Source organism: Chelon labrosus (genome assembly GCF_963514085.1).
Source record: "Chelon labrosus genome assembly, chromosome: 10".
Classification (NCBI taxonomy): Eukaryota; Metazoa; Chordata; class Actinopteri; order Mugiliformes; family Mugilidae; genus Chelon; species Chelon labrosus.
In genome coordinates, this window is record NC_140360.1 from 12,583,869 (window position 1) to 12,609,656 (window position 25,788).

The 25,788-nt window shown below is 42.3% G+C and overlaps 3 protein-coding genes across 3 annotated transcripts; 2 read left to right on the top strand and 1 right to left on the bottom strand.

Annotated features, from left to right (window-relative positions):
* Positions 1 to 984: 984 nt before the first annotated feature.
* On the bottom strand, positions 985 to 15,877 carry lmbr1l (limb development membrane protein 1-like). Its single transcript, XM_084553603.1, has 17 exons — positions 15,640 to 15,877; positions 10,357 to 10,441; positions 8,344 to 8,377; positions 7,876 to 8,015; positions 7,168 to 7,271; positions 6,949 to 7,072; positions 6,785 to 6,853; positions 6,629 to 6,693; positions 5,494 to 5,566; positions 5,330 to 5,413; positions 5,138 to 5,214; positions 4,952 to 5,029; positions 4,792 to 4,865; positions 4,505 to 4,595; positions 4,323 to 4,389; positions 3,385 to 3,546; positions 985 to 2,815 (listed from the first exon to the last, which is right to left on the bottom strand). Exons 1-17 carry the CDS (start codon positions 15,700 to 15,702, stop codon positions 2,730 to 2,732), a joined length of 1,476 nt encoding a protein of 491 aa, XP_084409729.1. The 5' UTR covers positions 15,703 to 15,877; the 3' UTR covers positions 985 to 2,729.
* A 1,773-nt stretch (positions 15,878 to 17,650) lies between these two features.
* On the top strand, positions 17,651 to 18,878 carry dnajc22 (DnaJ (Hsp40) homolog, subfamily C, member 22; the record flags this gene model as incomplete). The annotated part of the gene is made up of 3 exons (XM_084554352.1): positions 17,651 to 18,203; positions 18,292 to 18,584; positions 18,702 to 18,878. The coding sequence occupies 3 exons, from the start codon at positions 17,651 to 17,653 to the stop codon at positions 18,876 to 18,878; spliced, it is 1,023 nt and encodes a 340-aa protein (XP_084410478.1).
* Positions 18,879 to 19,418: 540 nt separating this feature from the next.
* On the top strand, positions 19,419 to 24,256 carry ikzf4 (IKAROS family zinc finger 4; the record flags this gene model as incomplete). The annotated part of the gene is made up of 8 exons (XM_084554339.1): positions 19,419 to 19,448; positions 20,910 to 20,964; positions 21,063 to 21,170; positions 21,264 to 21,563; positions 21,669 to 21,836; positions 22,672 to 22,824; positions 22,913 to 23,044; positions 23,289 to 24,256. The coding sequence occupies 8 exons, from the start codon at positions 19,419 to 19,421 to the stop codon at positions 24,107 to 24,109; spliced, it is 1,767 nt and encodes a 588-aa protein (XP_084410465.1). The 3' UTR covers positions 24,110 to 24,256.
* Positions 24,257 to 25,788: the final 1,532 nt, after the last annotated feature.

The window sequence follows — 25,788 nt, forward strand, 5'->3', positions numbered from 1 at the left end:
GTGATATGCTGGGTCATTTCTGAGTCTACAGTATGCATTAGTAAAGAAACAGCCATAAAAGAGAAAAGTTAAAGCACCACCGAGTACACAGAGTGCTCGACAGGCTTCAGTGCACTGGCACGGATTGAAACCATATTTTATCAGAGGACAGATTTCAGTTCACTTGCAATCATTCTTCTCAAGGAAAATCGTGGGTAATGGCTGTAAATTGCATCTTTTCAGTTGTTTTTTTTTAGCCCTTTTAATCTGAATCTGACATTAGTCTGGGTTTATTCAAGCACCCATCACAACGAGCAAACTCTTCTCTGAAAAGACTCTTTGAATTTTCCTCTGTCGCACATTCACCTTATATCTCTCAGATCTGTCACTTCCTCAGAGGCTAACCAACCTCCAGATGTGCAAGTAATGTTACGGCGACATTCGAGTTCATTTCCTCTCAGCAAAGGAAACGGCGTGCAAAACAAAACCTAAACCAAATAAGCTTAATTAAAACATCCAACAAAACAAAACAAGAAATGCAAACAAAAATCAAGAGGGAGAAATTAATCAAGAGCTGGGGATTTCTTGAACTGACTTCAGAAAAAAAGAAAAAATGAGGAGAGGAAATGAACAATGGGCAAGGAAAAGGAATAGAAGAAAGGAGGTGGGTGGATGTGAAGGAGTGAGTGTGAGTGAGCGTCGCTTGTCCTGATTTGCAGTTTTTTTTTATCTGGGTTAGCATCAAAGTGGGGAAAGCGTGGGCTACGGCTGTAGTGGCGTCGCGGGTGGACATTGCTGACAGACAGGCCAAAATATGGCTTTCTTCTACCCCTGATTAAAGAAGTGCAACAAAAGGGTGGAGGGACGCAGAGGACAGATGCCCTTTACCAGTAACACACACCCACCAGAGGCCACGTCGGGTTGCCCACACGGTTGCTACAATTCATAAAATGTAACGGCATCAAAGAAACAGCTTGAGTCACCTTGATGTGTACGCAAACGGACACAAAGTTAAAAACACGGACATTTTTATTGCTTTCGGCTCACAGCACAGTGAAACGATGATGGTGAGAAAAAAAAAAAAAAATAGTCAGAGCATTTCAAAAGTAAACATTAAACACTTTAAAAAAAAAATAAAAAAAAAACTTTGACGATTTCTAATGATTATTTTGTCTCAAACGCATCACATTCAACAAAGTTAACCGTTCTACTGAGTCATCGTGTGAAGTATGAATCCCAATATGCCCATAAATAATGATAAAAACTATATGAACTATAAATGTTCAAAACATCCAAAGGAATATTCCCAGAGTGCTCAACATGTAGTAGACATAATAACTAACCAGAGACAGAGAGAGAGAGAGAAGGAGAACCTTACACAACACAGACACGAGGCTGGTGTTGGATTTTAGAGACACCTGCTGGTCAAACCAACAGCAAATAACCTGCTGATACAGCAGCAAAAAGCAAAACGGTGACACAGGATCACCAGCATAGGGCTGAGGAAATAATGCTGATATTATGGAATTCAAGTTTTCAAAACCTAAAAAACAGAAATAAAATAAAATAAAATAAAAATGACACTGGTAAGGACTGCAAGCCCCGACAGCCACATTTACAGTTTAAAAACATTATTTACATTTAAGCATTCACCCTAAAGTCCAAAAACATGGAATGAGATGTAAAAACAATTCACATAAAACAAGTACAAAAGATATGGAAAATTACAAAAAAAAAGACTTTTGGTAAAGTTAAAAAGTGTGCTTTTACTTCTAAGATATTGCACTTCCCCCATACAATTTCTTAATGATTCACAGTTTGATTGACGTAAGGCAGAAGTTCCTCCTAATGAGTGTTACATGGCATTTCAAAGGTCTTGCATAAGACAACGTGTAAAGCTTTTTTTTTTAATGTTTTGTAATTCCTAGACTAAAACTCGCCCTTAGCAAATGTACTGTCACAAAAAAAGTAAAAACTCTGCCCAATAAGAAATCTCCAGAGAAAATGTTCTCAATTCCAGTAAACTATGTTTTTTTTTTTAAAACACAGAGACTTTAACATGAATCTGTAATTCCCTGTCTAAACCCGCACATCCACAAATCTCCCAATAACAACTTCCTGTTAGTACCCAACTTAACACTGTTGCAGACTGGGCCACTGAGAACGTGGAAATGGAGGATCCCCAATCTTAAAATAGTGGTACGGCCGAAGAGGAAAGCGTGGGGAGGCCACAAAGAAAGAGAGAGCACTCGATCGACCTGAAGAAGGAAGAGGAAATTATGTCACAGCGACAATGTAATATTTCAAAATAACTCTGCTGACTTTCAATTGTGTCACCAGAGCAACAGTTATCCAAGGATCCTCTTTTTATAAGGCGTTGGGTTTGCTGGGGGATTGTTCGGTTATGGTTCACTACGGCAGCACTGCCAACATGGCTTAAATCCCTTTTCCCCTCTTGTTCCAGTCATATCCATGACTCCGATAGCGGCTTGTTCCATTACTCGTCTTTGCAGTCAACAGCGGCACAAACCTTGACCCTGACATATTGGGTGATTAAAGACAGCATCCAGAAGGCTCCCATTAGACACAGCGCAGACAGACTCGTCACCTTCTCCAGTCCACTCATACAGAGCGACTCAGCCTGCGTTCCAACTGGCAAATGGACTGAATTGCAAATGTCTTTAATCCAACAGGTGCACATTGGCTCAGTTTGAAAACGTTTGGAAAAGGCAGTGGTGAGGAAGATTAAGTCACTGGATTTTAGACAGTCCACTGGCCAGGAGGAGTCTGAAGGGGACGGTGGAGCGTGACACGGTTAAAGGCAGCCTGTGGAGACCTGCAAACAAAACAGAACAAAACAATGGACTATAACATCACACACAATCGCAAGGCGGAGCACTGAATTTACAGGAAAAATTGTGATTTAAGTGAAAAGAAAGTCTATTAATCACAGAACAAAAGTCTGCTGGGAGGCAAGGGGAAAGTGCAGGAGAGCTGCCACGGTGCAGAGATGTTATCTGTACGCCGAGGAAGGGGACTGCGTCTGTGTGTGTGTGTGTGTGTATGTTTGGCGTGCCCATGCTCCAGAAGCTTGTTTGTGTTGGGTGGAGGTTTAGAGGGTGTGTGTGTGCTGCAAGGGGTCTAGGGCGGTGTGCCTGAAGGTCCCCAAGGGGACCTGACTCTCCTCTTGTCCCTTTACAATTTCCTGAAAGAATTGTATTCTTTCTATCTGAGGAAGAGAGACCAGCCCATAGGGAAATGGGGCCAGAGGTGGGGAGACTTATGACATAGCTATTTAAGTGCAATATCAATTTCAGCCCAGCACAATCCTACATACAGACAGAGATGTATACATACAAAGTGCTTTCGCTTTGTTTCATGAATTAAAAATGAAAGTAGACTGACCGAAGGCACGGATGAGCTCTCTCTGCACCGCCCAGGTGACCGTCTTTATCAGGGATGCTGACGTGAGACCAGCGAACAGCATGTTGTACAGAAAGACAATGTAGAAGTTCCCAAGCCAGTTATACCGACCGAAGTCTCCCAGTAGATCGAAGCGGGTGATCCCTAACACAACGGAGCAGAAGCAAAAGAAAAACGTTTCACTTGTGAATGAAGTGCTGAAGCAGGGCCTCTGCAGCAGGTTCAGTATTCATGGCAAACAAACGCCCTCTTGTGGGCACAATTAAAACAAGAAAATTGTTGATTCAGCAACTCTTAACAATTTAGTGGTCTAAATACCATAAACATATTAATCATAAACATTATGTAATATGCACCAGTTATCTCTGTATATTAATGTCAAAAGACAGAACAGAAATTGTTTTATTTTAGTGTTTAGCAACTGTAAGTGGGATTCTTTCGTATGTATCTTTATTTTCTTGTATATCCGCAGTCAACTACAGTAAACACCCTCAAAACAAGCCCTACGCAATGAAGAGGAACATCAGAAATATGTGAAATCATTGCATAATATTGCAAAATCAAGATATAACTCGGTATCAGTAAAAGTGTGACGCATGTTCATTCCTCCTCTCTTCCTCCTTAGCCCAAGCTAACCATGACCACAGACTGATACTGAATACTATGAGAGTAGCTGGAGTTTTATCTAAACGCATGACACATGTAAGCAGGGCCTGTTGAGTTAAATGTTCAAAATTGAATGCATGATAAATTATGTTTCTTATTTATAAAGAATTGTATGATGTGTTTATTACCCATGTTCACATGCTGATTAAAAATATGACCCACAGATAAGGATTACTCATGACCTATTTAAATATGAAATGAACCAGACACGTCTGTAGTAGTTAATAAATACTCCATTTATGCTGCTTCCTTACCAAGTGTACGTGAAAAGACTGGCAGAGCAGAGCTCAGGATGAGCAGTGAGACACAGTTTGCAATTATCTGAAAGAAAGAAACATTTAAAGGTTAATTTTATTTTTAGGTAAACACAGAATCGTCAGTTTCAGTTACAGTTTAGTCTGAGATAATATCAATATTAAGGCTGGCTGTTATGTACCTGTGTCAGGTTGGTGTCTTGTGCACGAGGCAAAAGGCCAGTGAAGAGGGGGGAACTATAGAAACCCACCACCGAGGACACCATTAAGTAGCTGGAATTCATGTTAAGGACAACAGACAAAAGAAGAGCAAAGACTCACATACACACTGTGTGTGTTTCATTTATGAATGCGACTGACTGAGTCATACACACTGGTCAAATATCAAGGACAGTCTGTTAGAAGCAGAGCCAAATGGACATGACCAGCACATATCCGTGCTTTTTTAGTTAATGGGATGAAAGGATACAGGATGAGGACTACTTGAACTGCAGCGCCCAGTGAGCCGAACATGGAGAAGGAGGCCATCCCCAGGTGAGGGTCCTACAAAAATAACAATCATCAGTATACACAGATGACTGGCTGTTGCACGTCATGGATAAAATGCTACTTTTAAGCCAGGTCCCCACCTCCATTCCCCTGGGCAAAGCTGTCTCATCCAGTAGCAGCTCCAACACGTTGAAACACACCATGAGCACACACATCACCTGCAGAGATAAAATGCAACAATAACAGAACATCATTTTGCGCCTCTTTATATTTTTTTTCACAGATTAAATTAGAGTGAGTGGTTAGAGTCGTGGTTATATGTGTACCGTCAGTGCGAGGAGCATAAGCATTGCCAGTGGATAGCCCAGGTTTCGCTGCCATGGGGATGCTTTCCTACGCATCTCTGTGGGGAAAAAATGAAAGCGACAACAACAAATGAGTGCACGGAGCCACATGACTGTACACGGTAATCACAATGGAGAAACCCTGCTAAGAGCAGACTGCTCAGTCGATCTTACCCAGGGCGACACGCTTGCTCTGGACCGCTTGGTACTCTTTTTTCATAACCTCCATGTTCAGCTTATCCCAGCATGTGTTGCCACCTACAATCAGACACACGAGAGACACAAAGTCAGCCCGTCATCTTGCGTCAGTAGGAGAGCGGCCGCGGTCGCCCACTTACAGTTGAGTTTCCTGGAGAGTGAGTCTTCCTCGAATGTGGTGCAGCTCAGAGTATCTTCAACATCTTCCAGCAACTGAGGAGAGCGCAATCAATCGGTCAGTTAGGAAATTAAAATTCACAGCAAACAACTATTTATGAAGAGGCTCGTCTATGTGAAACAGTTAAGATAAGTTTATATTGAGAGGATTAATCCTATAATTTTGCCTCTCACACAAGTAGGACCTTGAAATGTTTAAATAACTACTAATAATGAAATACTGTATAGTAAAACCAAAACTAATACCAGAAATATCAGTGTATTAACATGCTAAACTAAAAATGTGTACTCAAATGCAAACTAATTCTACACACACAGCATGTGACACACCAATCAGTCACAACATTATGACCACTGACAGAAGCAGTAAACATTGACCATCTTGTGACAATACAATGTTCTGCTGGGAAACGTTTGGACATGAGATGCACAGGAACAAGCCTGTTCCACAGAGCCCCCTCCCCTCAACCCATAGGACCCAAAGGCCCCCCACTAACAACATCCTGTTCCCAGACACCACAGGACATCCTCAGAAGACCCATGTCCATTCTCTAATGAGTCACAACTGTTTTGGAGGCACAAGGGAGACCTACACAATATTAGGAAGGTGGTCATAATGTAATGCCTGATCAGTGTATGTACTGTCATAATTTAATGTTTTAGCACTTAGTATAATACACATTAGTAACACTCTACATTTCAACAGATACTTTGGAAAACTGCTTCTGATTAAACACAGAAAATAAACAATGTTTTCCCCTTAGCTTTGCTACTGTTTTGGAGTTGTGTAAATCCACACTTTAAACAGTTTCCAGGTGTGAGACATTTTGTGCTTGGCAGTAACAAGAGTGCATCAACAGCACATTTAATTGTATTTAGTACGCTTATTTCTTGCTTTCACAATGGTTTATTTGGTTCACTTTTTTGTGTGAACTCAGTGCAACTTAAAAAGCTTGCAATGACGTATGCAGCGCTTCATTTTGGAGATGTATTAAAATGTGTACTTTCTGTGCGTAAGTACAGCCTCACAGAGCTGCTAGCACGGCTGTAGAGGTTTAATCTTGTTTATTAATCCTAGTCACTGAGCCTATGACTCACCCGCGGTTTGACGAGCAGGCTGCCTGTTACGCTGAACATTCGAGACAACCCGAAGGGAGTGCACACTGAGGACAGAAACACGCAGATGGTGATAAGCGAGCGTCATACAACAAGGTTTACAGTTACTCCAGTAATTTGTGACGAAGATATACTAACACAAAAGCAGCAGCACTCCAAACAGAGAGATGCCCGAATACAGGTAGGGAAGGTAATACTCCCACAGGTCTGAAATTCAGAGAAGGAGAATATAAGCAACTACGTGGAAAACTGTAAAAATAGTTGTCGCTGTGGAATCTATGGATTTAATGCAAGTGACTCACCATAGAGACTCTTCCGGGCGATGTTGTCATGGAGGAGCGCTGATGCCACCCACACAATACCCAGCACAAGTAGAGCCAGCAGCAAGAGCAGCACAACTGCTTCGTACACTCGCGCCATTACCCCCTACACAACAAAAAAAAACACATGTTCTAATATCAGCGGGGTCATCCTATTTTAATATGGAGCTGCCATTTGTGAGCCGGTGCCGAAACGCGTACCTTTTTGGACCCTGCAAACCCCTCAGACTCGGTGAAGAAATAAGCAAAGGGCATGAGGAAGACCAGGGACAAGTTGGAGAACAGAAAAACTAGGTTCCACAAACCTGACAAGAGAAGAAGACAGAATTTCCAAACATTAGTTTTCAGTGGAAGCGATCGTAAGTCTTAAAATGGCAATGAGCAATTTTGGGAATGCTACTTTCAACCACTGTGAGGCAGAGCTATGCCAAAGTGTGTAGCGTAACAGGACAGGCTACACGGTCACACATGTGCTGATGTGCAATAAGAATATGCAAAGATTATGTAAGGCAATAGAATAATGTAAATAGTCACAGTTACCATCACACAGTTTGTCACACGAACGGGTTTACTTCAAGGATTCCTAATCATTTACTCAAATAACTCCAACAAAAAACATTTACAACGACTAGAGTTGAACAGCTTGACTGAAGTAAACGTCAGCAGCTGATAAACAGCTTGAGCACTTTTTTTTTTTTTAATTTAGATCTAAACTTTGCACACCGGAAAGGTCATATCTACTCTGTCCATAATAATTACGTGTTTGGACACATTCCTGTGTAGTACTGATTTCTGAGATTATCACCACTGATCCTCATTCAGTCTGTTCCTGTTTCAAACAGTAATGTCCTGTACAGCTGTCATTATTTTTAACTTTGTGGTCAACTAAGAAAGAATAACAGTATGTACCGTGGATGAGAGATCCATTGAGCCACTGCATGTAGTAGCTCTGTGGGAAGGTGAGCAGGACCTCATTGGACAGAATTGAGATGGGCAGAAGGAGTACGGCACACACCGCAACGGACAGGGTGAACGTGCACAACCACAGCCTGGGAGAAGGAGGAAGACAGTCTATGAGTGCTTCTGTCTGGCTTTAACAAGGTGAAAGGACAAGGTGGCCAAGATTACAGTGATAACAGTGCCTGCGTGTAGGGACAAAGGGCAGAGTAACAGCGAAGTCGCCCCGTCCCAAGCAACAGCCATATTAACACACAGGCGTGCACACGCAAGACACGACAATAAATCTACAGCCGAATGTCCTCGGGTCACTACACATGTCACACCGACTTAGCACCCGCTCAGTCACTCGCGGTGACACTCGATGTGAGCGAGAACAGATCGCCATCGGCCTGTTAATCATTAGAGGTGTTCACTCACGCAATTTTGTTGACGGTGGCATCTTCAATATCATCTGAAAGAGAGCAGAGCCGAGAGTGATTACATGTATTACGTAAGAGATGAACGTCAATTGGTTTTCACAAGTACAGTATGTACAGGAAACTCACTTTTAAAACGGAACGACGCACAAGCTCAGATGTGTCTGTGTCGTCACAAGGAGGGTAAAAGCCATCTGGAGCAGTGTGTATATTGTGTTTACATAGATATACACTGACTGGCCAGTTCATTAGGTACACTGGTGAAAACAAATGCAGTCCAATGTAATAGTCCTGCATTTGTTTTAAATCACTGAGATTTAAAATTTTTGAGGCTGTGGTTTGTAGTACTGCTGAACTGTATTGTGTTGTACCGACACATGTTTTTCATTATTATGACAACCCCATTTTAGTCAGTGGGCTTGACTAAAAAGCAAACACTTTGAATGTTTAATTCAATACAGACTAACAAACTACATTCTCCAAAACGATCATCATCTACGATCAACACCATAACCTTCAAGAAGCTAAGATTTCATGCGGGACTGTTACACTGGAATGCATTTGTGTACCTAATGTTTTGGCAAAGGAATCCAGGTTGAAAAAAGCAAAAGTCTCGCTGACCTCAGAGAGGGGAGTGGAAGCGGAGGGGGGGGACGAACATGTTTGGAACATTCTGTTCAAGGAGGACCAAGTAAAATACTCAAGTAGAGCTGAACCACACTTGCGTACAAATACTGCACACAGTGGACCATTAAGGAGAGCAAAGCCACCTAAAACTATTTAATGCAATAACAAACTCCTTAGCATCATGCACCATCATATACATTTTCGTACTTCACTGTGAATTTCTTTACTGAGCTGCGTGCGTGTATGATACTGTGACATCTTCCTATGTTGGCACAGCTGTTTAATTATAAGGCCTGAGGAGCACAAACCAGTTCTTGGCTCATTTACATGAAACCACACAAAAACAACAAAAAAAAACAACTCACTATGACGATATCGCAATATAGCTGCAGGGTACAACTGTTCTGCTGTTGGCGGTGTAACTGTGACTTTTACAGCAGGGTTCTAACACGTAACAGGTCTCCTCAACTTTATTAAAAAAAAAGAAAGAAGAAGAAATGGCTCCCACGTTCCAACCCAGCCACAGAGGCCTAGCTAGCTGGACATCCTACATCTGTTTCCAATAGTGGCACATTATTGGATTTATTATGTAACTGTCAGCCCAGTCACGCTGCAGAACTTCTTTTAGTTTTAATAAACGAGAACATCCAAAATATTCAAGCACGCAAGGCACATAACTGGTTGCTTGTAGGCTACTAAATCCGTCAAAAAATAAAACAAAAAACAACACTAACCCAGTTTGATGAAATTAACTTTAGGTATTTTTATTTTTTTGAAAAGATCTACTTTTGTCCAAGCAGAGCAGCCTTAATCTGCAACTCTGTTTATCTTGAAGCAGCATTCTTCACCACCCTAATCCACTGACATACAGTACGTGCTCCCAAAGAGGTGTTTACATGTTACACAGAACGCCTTCTACACCTCCAGGCTGTTCCAGTCAAGGTCCAGAGCCTGTCCTGCCTGTATGTTTCCCAAGTCTATATGCACATGTATGCAAACATGGAAAGCTACGTTAAAGTTGCTTTATGTTACGCAACAAATACTTAAACATTCTAACACTGTGTTCATAAAATTTGCCATTTTATTTGTTGCATCTCTGAGCGTTAGCAAGCTTTTCAGGAATCCAAAAAAAGACAGAACCAAAAAAAAAAAAAGTATTTACTCAAAATAGACGAGAGAGTTTCTGAACAGCACCTGTGCTTGCTTGAAAAGCGTTGCCTACATACACTGTGGAAAGAAATTCCAAAACACAGATGTAATCAGTATGCTTGTCAACACCGCTGCTTCCCCTCCAGGCAATTCTCCGTAATCCTTTGATGGAACGCTCTCTCACAGAGCGGTGTTTATGCGGCGCATCTATTCCTATCCGGGAAAATTTAACACTCACCTGTGACAAACTCTGCTGTCTTCTTAAAGTGGGTAAGGATGAGGTAGGACACCATGTAAAGGCATGTAAACAGGAGCACGCAGATCTGCAGAAAACACAGAAGAGACACTTTGTAATTTTTGCACAGCACAGTCTGGGAACGTAATCATAGCATTTCACTTGTTCAAGCATTAAACTGCCGCGTAACCTTGTAAACTATCTTTCATGTTCTGTCCAGTAGTGCTGATAAGTAATTTAATTAGGTTTTATTAGATCTGCTCATATCTCTTGAGCTCATATCTGATTTTCTGTGCTGTGCTGCGACTACTTACAACCGCTTGTCACTTCTGTGGGATGAAATGTGTAAAAGTGATCTACAGTGCTGGGAAAAAAAAGAAGAATTTGCCTCCCGGGGACAATAATGATGAATTGACTAACTCTGATTTTGTATATCCTGACAGGTCGTACAGGTTGGAGTGGATATACAGCAGAGAAAAAACATTCGTTATTTTACTCCAGCCAAAGGGGGACAGATGGAGAATGAAGATTACCCCTCTACTGCAACAAACCAAGTGAAAAGGGTGGCAGTGATAAATTAAGAAGGATTAAGTGGAGCAAAAGAAGGGTTAATGCCAGAGAGTGACAGCCCCCATACTGAATGCAAAGGTCACTGGCTGACATTATATTAAATCTGGAAATGAATTTGGGTTAAACCTCTATTCAGTCTACAATCTGTTGTCTGGCAACGCTCTCGACATTACAACTCATTAAATCTCCGCAACAACTAAAAAAAATATATAAATTAGACATTAATGGAAACAACGACATCTTTGTGACATTATATACCTCTTTAAATCGAACTGATAAACACTTTCCCACAGCATGTTTTCAAACAGCTACAATAACCAGTGCTCAGACTACCGTTCACTAGTGCTGCATATAATCTGGCCAAGTTGGGCATCGTCTCCCTTGTTAGCAAGTTGTTATCTAGAAAAATAATTTGTTCAACGAGCAGATTGCAATTAATGGGAACGACGACAGCCTTTCGCCAAAAGCAAAATCAAATTGAACAAGTCCCGAATTTTATTAGGGTGTGATCAATTTCAGCTCATTTGATCTGTGCACCGGCGACTGACCGATGAATGAACTGATGTTGCAAGACCACGAACGTCGATCGGAGCATTTCCGCACATGAGCTCAGAGGGAGCTCAGTATGCGTGGAAGGATTTACATGTTTGTCCCAGAGGTAACAACAGCACCGAACAAGCAGACGGAGCGGCACTCGAGAGAAATGCGACCTGCACAGAAGTGCAAAAACCCTGTTTCTTAAAAGGATGCAGGTTTTAATGAAGGTTTTTGACAGTAGTTTAGTTTGACACAAGCACGGCGAATAATAATGTAAAGATCCAAAACCATAGAGGGCTACATCAAAACTGATTGAACTAAAGCAATATCATTTGGATATATGGTAAGGTTTCTTCGATTGTCTCATGAGACTCCTGGTTGTTTTTTCTTCTGTTTTATTCCCAATATCTCTTTAACTAAAGCAGTTTTAGAGCAAAAATCAACCGAAGACAATCTAACAAGACTGCTTTTTGACTTCCACTGTCACATTTAGATGGAAAACATTTATTTCAAACTAAACGTAGCGCTTTACCTGTTGATAGAAGTTAGTGGGAATGATCTGTAGTAACATGCTAAGCTCCGTCCTCCAAAAAAAAACAAAACAAACAAAGTGCACAACTGTACACAACAACTAATTGTCTCAATCTGCAAAACTGTTCAATAAAGCTGCCAATTTTGGCAAGGAGCCGGCTGTGGTTTATTCAGCAACAGGAAAAGCAGGGAACAAAGGTTGCGAATTGTGGGGGGGGAGAATAACGTGCAGGGGCAGATTAACACTCCAGTAGTCCACGTTGGTGAGAACACGTGCTGACTGCCAGTGTCGAGAGCTGGCAGCACATAGCAGGCCATTGAGAGGAGACTGTGAAGGATTTCAGAGACATTTTTATGTTGAACGCAATGTCCCAGTGTGGAGCATTTTCAAACTAAGCTGCTGAAGTGTTTTAGCATCTTAAATAACCCTTGTGGTAAAATCAAAAGGAGCAGAAGGTAGGCAGCCGAGTGACATCACTTCCACTCCGGTGGAAAAAAAAAAATGTGGCGTTTCACCAGGCATCTTGTCCAGCTTATGCAAAGCATGATGGCCTACGTTTACACGCAAGAGTACAGATCAGACAGGCATCTATTCATCGGCCGGTAATCCAACTATAAAGGCAGAAATCTCTGCATGTAGGTGTCTGTCAGCTTTTCACAACGTAAGTTTCCTCACTGTACTTCACTCTTGGAGGGCGTGTTTGTGGGGAGTCAGGTAAGTCATGTTTGCTCTAAAGGTTCACGTGTTAACAGTGTGTCTTTGTTCTCAGCGGCTCTTTGTCATCAGGAGGCGCTGACAGGGCTGATACAACAGTACAAACACCATATATCCTCAAATGAAGCTGCGGCCGTCCAGTTCCGAACAGGAGCTGCTGTATTTGAGGAACTGTTGTGCCGCTGTCGGCGTACATTCAGTCCGTTCCTTATTGTTTGAATGAGTGTCTCTCACGAAAGCTGCAGGTGACAATCTGCCATTTCCAAACAGGCATATTTTGAAAGGACACTGCGCTAGTAACTTAAAATACTGCAGGGCGCGGCCATCTTATCCCAAAAGAACGCGTCCAGTTAAAGTATGTTGCGTATTTTGCTGGACTGCGTCTCCAATATCTCACTTTTTATTTAAATAAGGATTCAAGAAGTTACAGCTCAAACTCCAGGTTATAAAGTCCTTAAATTAGTGACGTCAGTGACAATGTGATCATTTTCATCAGCCTTCCATCCATCCATCATTTTTCCATCAGCAAAGTCATCAAGGTCTCTCCCTAACAAATAAAAAGGTGGAGGGCAATTTGAGCCATAATAAAATACATCATCACCATCTCTCTACCTTCTGTCAAAAGCCTAACAGAAAGTCAGTCCTTGGAAACACTCCATAATGGACTATTAAATTTATTAAATAAAATGGTAAACAACTTTTCTTAGCATGACTACATGTATCTTAATGTATGCTGATGCTGGGTGTCCCATTTCTCTACTACCAAGATTTTAATCGGGGCATTTTGTTACTACTAGACATTGATCCTTGAAGATCGCTCTAGGCTCAGGGTGCGGACTGTGGGAGTGTACACCTGGTTCTGCAACTGACGCAGATACCGTGTCTTAAATCTCACACATACCAAATCTTTTATATGGGATTATTTATAATGGTCCGCCGGCTCCTGCTAAGCCACAGAGTGCTAAATGCAATCAGGTTTTTCCAGTTAGCAGCGAGTCGTGGCTATTTTTATACAAACAAGCATCTAAATAGAATTTCTAAATTGTTGGCGTGGACATTTTTAGGAATTTAGAATCGCCAAGCGCTATGGCTGTAAGGTTTCTGAGAGCCAGAAAAACTTACACTTCACATTAATCGTTCATATTTTTGGCACAGAATTCGAATTCAGTCTTCGGAGCATTGAGAGATCACTGCGGGCGAGCCTCGTTTTGCTCAAAGACCAAAAACAAAAGCAAAGCGCTGATGCAAAAGTATGCAGTTTATAATTTTCAATCAATACAACTAATAATTTCTTTCAAGAGATGCAATAATCGGTCAATTAGACAGTCAGCTGATTGGTAGGAAGTGAATCAGCAACTACTTTCTTAATAATTTTAGTCATTTTTTAGACATAAATTCAAGATATCATCTGTTTATTGGATCTTAAATGTGACAAGTGATTTTGAGGCCTATCCTAAGTATCACCTACTTTTCATTTTATGTCACACGAGCGCCTACTCTTCTGCCACATCACATTCACTTTAAAATAAGCTGATCAATGATACGCTTGGCCTAAAGCCAATTATTAACAAGAGGTGCAGGGGCAGCATGAGAGGGAGCACTGTGGAGCGGCGGTAAGCTGGAGACTTGAGGTGTGCCAGCGGCTAATAGCATTAGGTCTCTAGGTGAAAGGGACAATGTCAGAACAAGGGCATTAAAATAAACACAGGCACTTAATTTGTTGCTCATTCCTGAATTCGACGAGAAACCACAAAACAGAAAATATAGCGTATGCCTGCTATTAAAAGCACTATTTCCTGAGTATGATATCTATTATGATACCTCGTGTGGGCAGACTAAAATTTCACCAATAAATGATATTTGCTAATACTGAACCCACTCCTGAAAAAAAAGGGAGAGAGATGAAGAGCTTGTGGTTTACGAGTCAGTTTCAAAAACATCTCAAATTTCTTTAGATTATTTTGTTTCACAGCATAAGTTTTGCACCTCTTGTAGTAGAAAAATCACAGTCTGACTAATCCGACTATTAATTTCTAACACAAAATCTGGGCCCTGGAAGTGGGACACCTAAATCTGACGTGTTATCTGGAAGTGTTATTAGTTCCTAATGTGGTTTTGCTGCTATTTCAGTAAATATCTTCTATAAAAAAAGAAGTATTTTGGCTTCACTAGCTGGATAAACCTTCTCCACCTTTCTTCCTTGCCGTTGCAATGACTCAATCTCCCACAGGGACCTCTAATTTTCATATAACTCATCCATAAACATACACACAACTTGCACATCTTCCCCTGCAGTACAGTTTTTGATGTAAAAAAACTTTTTCCCTATGTATCAAGAGGTAAACAAACCAGAATAAAATGCAGCAGGGGGGGGGGGGCAAAGAGAGTTTGACATTGTTCTTCATGGTATGCTGTATCAGCAACCTGTCCACTCTCAGGAAATGAAGACCCACTGAGGTCTGACTGTGCATTTTAAAGGTCAAAGGTCAGTGTATATGTGCCTTGCTGTAACAGGACTGTCTCCTTTCTGCCAAGTCTGAAGTTCGGACCTAACCACAGGTTTTACACAAACACAAACAAACCGAGACAAGCACGAGGAGAGAGCAGCAGTTATATATATATATATATATAAACATTATTAACACCACACAGTAAAATGTGCCACATCGTTATTCTGCCTATTAACTAGCTGTGTCCACGCAAGTTCAGCTAACCCTGGCAACAATTACACCTTAGCTAAAAAGTTTGGAGTTCAATTGTCACACTTCACACAAATTTGAGTTGTGCAGCGGTTTATGTAACACGACACTTAAACATTAAAAGGCAGTTTCCTCCTCGCAGCGACAAGGCAGCAGACTGTATTGTCTGCGGCGACCCCCTCATATACATATTAACCGACGGCTGCATCACTAGTGAAGTCCGGCGTTACTTACTATAGTCTCCCGGACGCGGTTGTGGAAAAGTTGCTCTCTAACCGACACGTCGTCCGTTTCCATCCTGCGGAAACATACCAGTATCCCTCCGGCTTAAAAGCGCCGAGCGGAAGAGTCAAAAGCAAGTTAAAAGAGTGGGCATCTTGTCGGACAACGCCGTTGGTGTGTGTGTGTGTGGCTCGGCTAGCTAGCAGAGAGGGCTCGTGTGGTTTTAAACGGCTAACCTGCTGCTGCTGCTGCTGCTACACTGAGCTCCGGAGAAAGCCGAGCAACAAGGAGGGGTCGTTAGGGGGCGGGGCCAAATAGGGGCGGAAGCTATGTGTCAATCATCGTCGTAATAATTAATAGTTCAGTGCCGACGTCAATCAGGCCAATTAAAATGTTGTCACCGGTGCACACCCACGATATTAAAACCATTGACAGGAGAAGTTGTTAACATTGACCGTCTTGTCACAATGCAATGTCCAAATGGGCATTCTTGTGGATGCTACTTTAGCATGTAGCACCCACCTAGACCAGACCAGACCAGGCACCCACACCCCATAGCAAAGACACTACTTGATGGCAGCTCCCATCCACCAGCAGGATGCAGCCTGACACAGACACACACAAAAACGGTTTAGGAACAACTCAAAAAAACATGAAAAACAGCACAAGATGTTGACCTGACCTCCAAATTCACTAGATCCCAAATCAGTCAGGTACCTGTGGGATGTCCAGAAGCCCCCTCCCCTCAACCCATAGGCCCCCCACTAACAACATCCTGTTGCCAGACACCACAGGACACCCTCAGTTCTGATGGGTCAGAACTGTTTTGGAGGCACAAGGGAGACCTACACAATATTAGGAAGGTGGTCATAATGTTATGCCTGATCGGTGTACATTTCACTTATGTTCTCTACACATAGCTGGCAGGTTATCTCTAGACATACCAAATAAATCTAATGCTGCTGTTATTTAATGTAAAGACCTTTATGCGAATGGAGTGAAATAATACGCTCCCTTGCCAAAACATTAGGTACACTAGTGCAAACCGATGCATTCCAATATAGCAGTCCTGCACTAAATCTCCCTTCATGACCGTTATACTGTTAATGTTTTTCATAAATATGTTTGGGATTTATTCTTTCTTTTGTCGTTTTAATGTGAATTCAATGTAAAGTTTAAGTTTAGGTTTATGATTCTTGATCCATGAACATTACTGTGTCTACAAACTGGTTCACGGAGGATACTGAGACACTCTTTTAAGCGTTACAGTGCTCAATAATGTTCCTTTTAGACCTCTTCCACGCCTTATCAGTGTGGCTGATGAAGGCCATTTCTTTGAGACCACAGTGTTGTTTCATTGTCATGATCCAAAGTCCAAATGTTGCAACAACATGGCACCAACTTCAACGACGGAAAGCACTGGAAAGGATTTATCTGGATAAGGATTTGAAATTAGGAGCCCAGTAAGTAACTTGGCCTTTATTAGACCAAAACAACTGTCTGTGTATATGAGGGGGGTTAACGCCAGTGTTCTTGGTTTCTGTCTGACTCTGTGTACAGGCCATTTGTGATTTGATCCCTGTTTTGGATCAGTCGAGTGAAATGACAATGTCCATCATGAGCTAAGATAAATCCCTCTTATATAATATAGCCGTTATTTAACCGCTGAAGTGGATCGCAGTGATTCAAAATCCTTTTGGGTGTCCTGGCCAAGATAACATCAGCTGACAGATCATAGAGGAAACACACAGTATGACAGTCTGTAAATGAAATAAAATAAGTCAAATATTTAGAAGGTGATATGGACACATGGTGAACTGTGATGAAAATCATTAGTGTAGGATAAAATAGCAAATATAGACTTTATATTTTCCACTCATTAATGTTTAAAAAATATAATGATATAATGAAATAATTATAAACTAAAGTTCACATGATTTCAAGTTTTTGTTACTCTTTGCAGGAAATTATCAAGGATGCCTGATACTCATCTGTTCATGAACTGATCCGCTGAGGCCACAGGATGGTAAAGAGTGTAATAGTAGCCTATGCCCTATGGGCTGCAGGTGGGCCTTTGGGCCTTCATCATTTGTATTTAGGAAGAGACAGTCATGCTCTGTTATGGATGCTAACCCTGGGAGGCTTTGGATTTGGCTGGGCCAGAGAGGTCATACGTATCCCTGCATATGTTAGTGAGGCCAATCAAGATCCTGAAAAAGAGAGAAGAAAGCCTTCCTCTACCACGACCCCTCCCTCTGTAAGCCCTGTCAGATTTGCTGGGCAGGTGTGTGTTGGGATCTACTTTGGCACCGTGGCCTTGATAGGCCTGAACTCCCTCAGTTTCTTTTACTTGATTGTTCTGCCTTTGTGTGTGGGTGCAGGGGTGCATCTGGTGTCCACTATTGGTCAACAGACCTCTGATCTCCAAAAAACTTTGACTGCTTGTCTCATAACGTCCCCAGTATTCTATGGCAGTACCTTATCACCTCTTCCTATAAGCTTGGCTGCTAGTATCACTGCTGCACAGAACCGTAGGTTCAAACCCCCACGGGAACCTGGGAGCACTCAGAAATTAGGTGAGCTGATTTCCTTTTACACATTGATTGCTATACTTTTCTCTAAATTTTAAACTCTATAATTATATTTTTTCCTATTTACATTCAGGTCCACGACTTTACAAGCTCGGCCTGGCTTGGCTGGCCTTCTCTGCTCCACTGGGTTACTGTATTTTCCACAACACCACGGCCACCCTATACTACATATCGGACTCGATAGCAGCACTGCTAGATATTTTCTGGTTTCTGCCTTGGCTCAGAAGTGTGTTAGAGTACATGCTTCTAATCCCATATCGGATCTTGTGCGCGCTCACTGGAGGAGGGTACTATGAGGATGCTTGGAGGAAGGTGCTGGAAATACTGCTCAGAGAGTACACTGAGAAAGAGAAAGAGGCGCTGCAGGTGAGCAATCAGTCTTACAACTGTGAACAGTGTTCAGTTAAAGTGACCGTTGCTCTGCATGTTAGTCTCCTAGATGTAGTCATGATTCATATCTGTCTGGGTACATTTGTGCTGCAGGTATTGTCATTGGAAGCAGAGGCCTCTATTGAAGAGATAACCCGGAGCTATAGGGAGCTGGCCAAGACATGGCATCCCGACCACAACCCCACCAAGGATGCTGAGGCCATGTTCATGAAGATTCATGATGCTTATGAGATTCTGCTACGGCGGCACAGGCCCAATCGAATGAAATAGCTACCCTTTATTCTCTCCTGGTTACCTGAATTGTTATCAATTTTCTATTTTACATGAATCAAGTGCATGCATACTGCTTTGAACAACATATTTCCACTTGTCAGACTCTCACAGCTGTCTGCTTGTTGGGTAATTTGTGTCAAACAGCAGTTTGCTGCCACCTCGTGGTGCTACAGATGTACTATCACCATAAACTATATCATGATAACAATCTAACCTGCTTTTCCTTGTATTATCTGCTTGCTTGCTACACAGCGCCATGCCTCTGTCTACATGTATTGTGTGTGGGTTTGTGCACACAGGCCAATATGGATTTATTTTATACATTTATTTTACTAAAACATACATGCTCACACACTGTAGCTTGCAGCCAGTACTTGGCAAAATATTTTGATGAGTCTGAGTTTCTCAAAAGGAATACATTTCACCATATTTTTATATTTTTATATTTTTTTTTTTTGGCTACTAACATGCATCGATGCATTCGACGATCACTGAATCAAGAGCTCTGTTGTACAATTATTTGGTCTGTATCCCAGCATGGGCCCGGAAGTTGTTTGGGATTCCCAGGTAAAAAAAAAAAAAAAAAAAAAAAAAAAAAAAAGAAAGAAAAAAAAAATCCCGGAGATGCTGTCGTCGCCTGGGAAAACAAACAGCTATCCAGACAATTAAAAAAGAAAACACCGATCGGTCGCCAGGTAAGGAGGAGGCTTGTGGACTTCACCGCGGCACTCGGTAGGACCATCCATCGGTGTTAATTTGGAGGTACGGCGTGTTTTTGAGTAGTTGGTGGGGTGAATGCCATTTGTCGTGTGGTCGGGTGCCATAGCAACGGCTCATGAGAAACATTGTATAGCCCAGGCCAGTTTGACGTGCTCGATGCTGGATGACAGCCGCGTTCATGCGGACAATTTGGACAATCGCAACTCCTGCAACAAATTGCTGTTGTGTCTCGTCGCTGTCTGGACCCGTCCATGGAGCTGATTGGTGTCACAACGGATCGCCGAGCAGCTAGAAACAAGTAGCCGCGGGCGTACTGAAAGGCATGGCGGTTGTTTGAAAATATATACGTTTTAATGCACGGTCGGCCGTCTGGGAGCAAGAGAGGATTGTCTAGCGAGGGTGCGCGTCTCTTTTCTTTCTCTCTTTTTTTTTTTTTTTTTTTTAATCGCCGTGCCCTGGTTTGACTGGCTCGTCTCCCGGCTGCATCAGTGCCTGTTGCTCTCTCCATGCGCTGCCAATGCCAGGATATTAATTTTCCCTGAGATGTGTTGTCTCCGCCCCCCGGATCGCTCCAAAGTCTCCCGTGTCCACGGCTGTCGTCCATTTGAGCAAAAGGTGCAGCCTTGACCGTCTGTCTTCTTCTCGTTTAACATCAACATGCTGTGCGTCTGAACAGGTGTTTGTCTGGTTTTTTGGTGGAGTCTACATAGCTCACTTTGTTTGCTATGTGTCTGTGGGTTTTATGTAACCTCAAGTACATTTTTCCCACAGTTAAATACTCAGATCAGTGCACACAAAATAACATGAAACAGTAAACCAATAAACAAATAAACTTCAGCAATAGATTAAATTCAATCAATAAACATAATATCTCAAAATAGTTTTAAATGAAAAATGATAAGCTTTCATAATATAATATAATATAATATAATATAATATAATATAAGCTTCTGTTTTGTCTACCCCCTTAATTTTAACTCCTCCTTCAGCACCCTTGGCCATTAGCTTTCTATAAATGTGGAGCCTCTCATGTTCATTTGCTGGCCGCGGTGGAGAAGAATCTACAAGATACAGAAATAGCAGGGCAGAACCCACGTTACCTACATTAGTTTGTCACCCTGAACTTATTATTAGCCACTTGGAAGCAAATCTGTTTTCTTATTGCGACAAACAGCTGCAAAGCGTATTTGACATGGTTAGTATCAATGTGTGACATGAAACTTTTTTACGTGAGCAAGAGTTTGGAAAATTACATATTTTTTTTAATGATGTGTAAAAAAAAAAAATCTGTGTTTAATATTTCTCCAGGCATCTGATGAGAGAATGAATGCTGATGACTGCAATGGACGCTCATATGCTCAAGGTAAGTTTACATTAAAAGGGAAAACTGCTGCACATTCGTGTGTATTGTTTCCAGACTTTGATGTTTACTTTAATAATGCGGACATATTTGTGTTTGAGGTAATGGAGGAGAGTCATCAACGGAGCAGGACTTTTATGGCGGGATGCAGGGCCCCTCTGCGAGATCTCCAAACAGCCAGCAGTCCTCACCACACCGATCCCTCAGTGGTTAGCTATTATTCCTTTGTTAAGCTGGAATACTTCACTAATTATAAGTATGAAGGTAAATATGTTTTTCCCCATCATTTACTCTCCACAAAGCAAACTCCATCAAGGTTGAGCTGTGCAGTGACGATGAGTCATCAGGTGCTCCACGGACAGAGAACAAAGAGGCCGTGAGGGGCGAGAGCGGGAAGGATGACAGAGGGGAACCCGTGGACGAGGGCAGTGCGGAGTTTGGGGCTGGGAGAGAGAGGGCGAGCGTTTACAACGAGATGGCCAGTCCAAATTCGGCTTCACCTGGACCTATCCGGCTGCCCAACGGCAAGCTCCAGTGCGAGGTGTGCGGGATGATCTGCATTGGACCCAACGTGCTGATGGTGCACAAGCGTAGCCACACAGGTGAGAACAAGCCAGCATACTCATTATAGTATTATTACCCTCATGTGAATTACTAAAGCCAAATGATTCACCTGTAAAATCCTCTGTCCATCCACGTGTAATTAGGTGAGCGGCCATTCCAGTGCAACCAGTGTGGCGCTTCCTTCACCCAGAAGGGGAACTTGTTGCGTCACATTAAGTTGCATTCAGGAGAGAAGCCTTTCAAATGTCCGATTTGCAATTATGCTTGTCGCAGGAGAGATGCTCTGACCGGACATCTGCGCACACATGCAGGTAAATCAGAGACCAGATAGCAATAATATTCTGCCAAATACACATATTTGTGTTTCTTTTGGTGCCTGAGTTCTTGGCCTGTATACACTGTCATTGACACTTAATAGCTGCAACTTTAAAGTGCATTACCACAATACCTAACAAATCAGACAAGTAATATGAGGTGTTTCATAGACCTATTTTCTTAGCTGTTAAGCAGAATAAATGTAGCTGTTGGATACTGCCACATTAAGATGAAATATCAAAGTAAAATGTGTGAAGCACAGGTAAGCAGTAAATGTGGGGATTCATTAGAAAGGTCAATTCACCCCTTTGAAGCTGCAGAGGAAATGGGTATTCTTTACGAGAATGTTCTGTAAAACACATGACAAAATATGACATTTAACTCGTGAAAACAGGAAATCGTGCTCGTGCTTTCAATTTGTGAACACACATTCAACAGGTGCTTCAGATACAGTCTAGTTACAGTAGGTCTGCGTGGATCTCCAGAGGTCTTACAGGTTCATTTTCGAAGAAACAACCATTTCGATTTGGATTTCAGCGAATTGACGTCAGTCTTTCCGACAGCTTACTAAGGTGGAACGTTGCGGTGTAACGTTAGGCGTTTTCAGGAATTGCCAATCAAGGGGGAAGTCCTGTCTGTCAGACATAGTTATCAGTACTTAGAAATCCCCTTCAATAAACAAATAAACAGCATCATTCGAATAGCATAAATACATATTTTTTGCAAGTAACAATTTGCTTTACATTTTGATCTAGTGTCCATCATCTAAAAACAAGTGTTTTTTTTTCATCTCAGAAGAAATCAGTGAAATATTTTTTCTTGCAATTGCAGTTCCTTCACCAACGGTGGCAAAACCTTTCAAGTGCAACTACTGTAGTCGCAGCTACAAACAACAGAGCACACTGGAGGAACATCTGGAGCGCTGCCATAGTTATCTGAAGACTCTGGACCACCAGGCTGCAGCTAACACCCAGACGGCACAGGGTAACACACCACACAAGCACGAAACTCACTCAAGCATCTTCTACATGTGATCTGTCATTCTATTAATGTCTGGGTCCTCTCTTTGTAGGAGAAGAGTCAGTAAATATGGAGATAGTTACCAAACCTGCAATCCAGCCATCCAATGACAAAATCCAGTTTGTGGATAGACTGGCTATTAGCATCACCAAACGCAAGAGGTCAACGCCACAGAAGTTTTTGGGTGAGTTTTTATTTTATTTTTACTAAAACAGTTCTTGTTTGGTGTTCATGTAGAAATATTTCAGCTCTCCATTTTATTAAGAATTATATATTTTAAGCCTAATAAGGGGCAGATGAAGAAACATTAACCCATGCCGGTGTGGAGACCCTGGGTTCATGTGGCACCATGACAAGGGGTCATATTTAGCAGATGTAGTAATTTCAGGGAATCATGCACTCCACTCACTAATATATTCTTTTCATAGGTGAAAAGCGCATGCACCTTAACCCACCCGAAGCACTTTATGAATTGTCCTCTGGCTCTGAGAAGGACGGGGACCTCATGAGCTCTCAGTCTGTTGGGGACTCAGCCGGGCTGGCTCGTTCGCTTCTCCACTGCGCTAGGGGTAAAGGCGAGAACCACGAGTCGCCTGCACTGTCTCAGCTCCATCCTGCCTTCCTGTCAGAGCTCCGTACAGTAATGGGTTCCATCAACAGCAACGTAACTCCTCAGGGCCCCCGGGCCCATGGTGGAGGTGGGCTGGCAGCAGTGTCTCTTGGCCTGGCTGGGCGGGAGGCAGGTGAAGGCCGGGATGACCATCCCTCAGCACATAGCCACACCACCTCACCCAACGGCTGTCCTGATTCTACAGACACAGAGAGCACAGCAGAAGAGCAGAGCACAAGGGCTACAGCCCCGACAAGTACCTCCAACAACCACCACCTCCACTACCATACCCCAGCACTGCCCGGCAGTCATCCCACTTCCAGCCCCAGCCAGGCCAAAGACTTGGACCCAGAGGGGGAGAGAGCGTGTCCTGCGTACCCCACAACAGTAAAGAGGAGCCCTGGCTCACCCCTCTCTTCCAGGGACCCTGTGCAAGTGTTGGACAGGGATGGCAGGTCTGTGCGCTCCTTCCACTGCCGGCACTGCCGCATCCTATTTCTGGACCATGTCATGTTCACCATCCACATGGGTTGTCACGGCTTCCGCCAGCCGTTTGAGTGCAACATCTGTGGTCACCGCAGCCAGGACCGCTACGAGTTCTCGTCTCACATCAGCCGTGGAGAGCACCAGGTGGGCTGAGGAGAGGGCATAGTGGCTGTATGAGGAGAGGCGACTGCTGCGCTCTGAATTTGTGGGCTCACGTTTGTTCTGCACCAGATCAGTTGCTTTAAATTCCTAGTTTAGGTCAAAGGTATTTGTGATTTTATTGTGAGAATATTTATTATACTGGAGAATCTTTTCATTGCACCAGTGGAGGCAAATTACATTCTATGATTGATTGCACTCCCAAATCAAATCATATGGCAAAGCTACTGGTTTTGCTTCAAAAGTGCCTTCTTTGGGGATTTTATCTTAACTGAAAAAGAAAAAAAAAAAAATGGTGGGGAACTGGTGCTCAAAAATCTTGACTAGCCATCTTTTCCTAAGTGATTTTGAGTAGTTAGCACTTTTAAGAGATCATGCAGTTAAGAAAAAAGCATGGCATTTTAAGAATTATGTTGCTTAGTGCGCACTAAGAGCTTTGCTTTAGTGGCAAAGGAGGGTATTTTGTGTAGTGTGTCAGGTACGCTTCATATGCACTGAGAGCTTTGTGCCTCTGGGTTTGGGAGGAGCCTTTGTCACGGACGAAGCACAGAAATGGATTGCCTTAACTCCTGCAGCGGTACGCCGCTGCCGGGAAAACATATTGTTTACAGCATGGTTTAATAGTGCGTGAAGTCAAACACAGAAGAGAGAATATTCAGGACAAAGCGAGATCATGAACTTGAAAACGTGAACCGAAATGGGAGATCAGGGCTGAATTGTAAAATGGGTGTGTGGATTTTAAAGTGAGCCTTAGAATACTGGTGCAGATCAGACCGTGAGCCGTGTAGTGTTTAGTGAGAGCCTGACTGAGATGGTCCGGGGTGCTATACCTACACAGGATTGCACTTTTAGGTTCCCTGCTTATATATGAACACCTTTGCCGAGGCACTTGATGGCTTTACGAATTTTTTTCTGTGATTGTTCTACTGCACTGATAAATCGCATAATACTCACATTAACTCATCATTTGCAACACCGGTGTATTTTTAAAAACAGAGCCGGCCTTCTATAAAATCCTAACAGCGTTGCACTGGATCCGCGGCCTGCACTTAAGTTTGCTGCAAAGTGTGACTGAGAATATCAGTTCAGCTAATATTTTGTGGTTTTTCCCGCTCAGCAGTTGGAGCTGAGATTTTAAAACGATTTCGATAATGTACGCGCGTTAAGGAATTGTTTAAAAATGAATTAACAACAAATCAGTTTGGATCTGTTTCTGTTATCACTTGTGGTTATCTATTTAGTGTTGTTCGTTTCAGCCTTGGTGTATTTAATCAGCTATATTCCAAATCTTCTCCAGCATATTCCTCAAGTCCATGAAATGTTACCTCCTGCTTCTTTATAGCACCCAAATACCTTATTGCTACAGTATGGTGAGTTATCTGATATTGTTAATATTGGGAACATGAATGAGACCAAACTCAGTATTCTTACTTGTTATTGTGGGTTTGCTGCTTCATAGTTTAACTTGATTTCCTTGAATAGCAGGCAAAATGTACTTGAAACTGTTTGATGAAAAAAAAAGTAATCTAAAAATGCACTTGGTTTGATGAGTAGAGAAATGTTGGTGTGAATGGAATATAGCATGTGTGCTTGTCATTTTCTGCTTTTACCTGAATTGTTAATTATTTTTGAAATGTGAAGTAATTTCAAGAAGTGAAAATGAGGCATGGTTT

Bases quoted from the DNA above. Each gene is read 5' to 3' on its own strand.
- lmbr1l (XM_084553603.1), bottom strand. From the start codon at position 15,702: ATGGAAACGGACGACGTGTCGGTTAGAGAGCAACTTTTCCACAACCGC. The intron at 5,567-6,628 runs GTGAGTCATAGG...CGCTCTCCTCAG, and splicing joins GCCTGCTCGTCAAACCGCGG to TTGCTGGAAGATGTTGAAGA. The intron at 5,215-5,329 runs GTAAGATCGACT...TTTTCCCCACAG, and splicing joins GAGCAAGCGTGTCGCCCTGG to AGATGCGTAGGAAAGCATCC.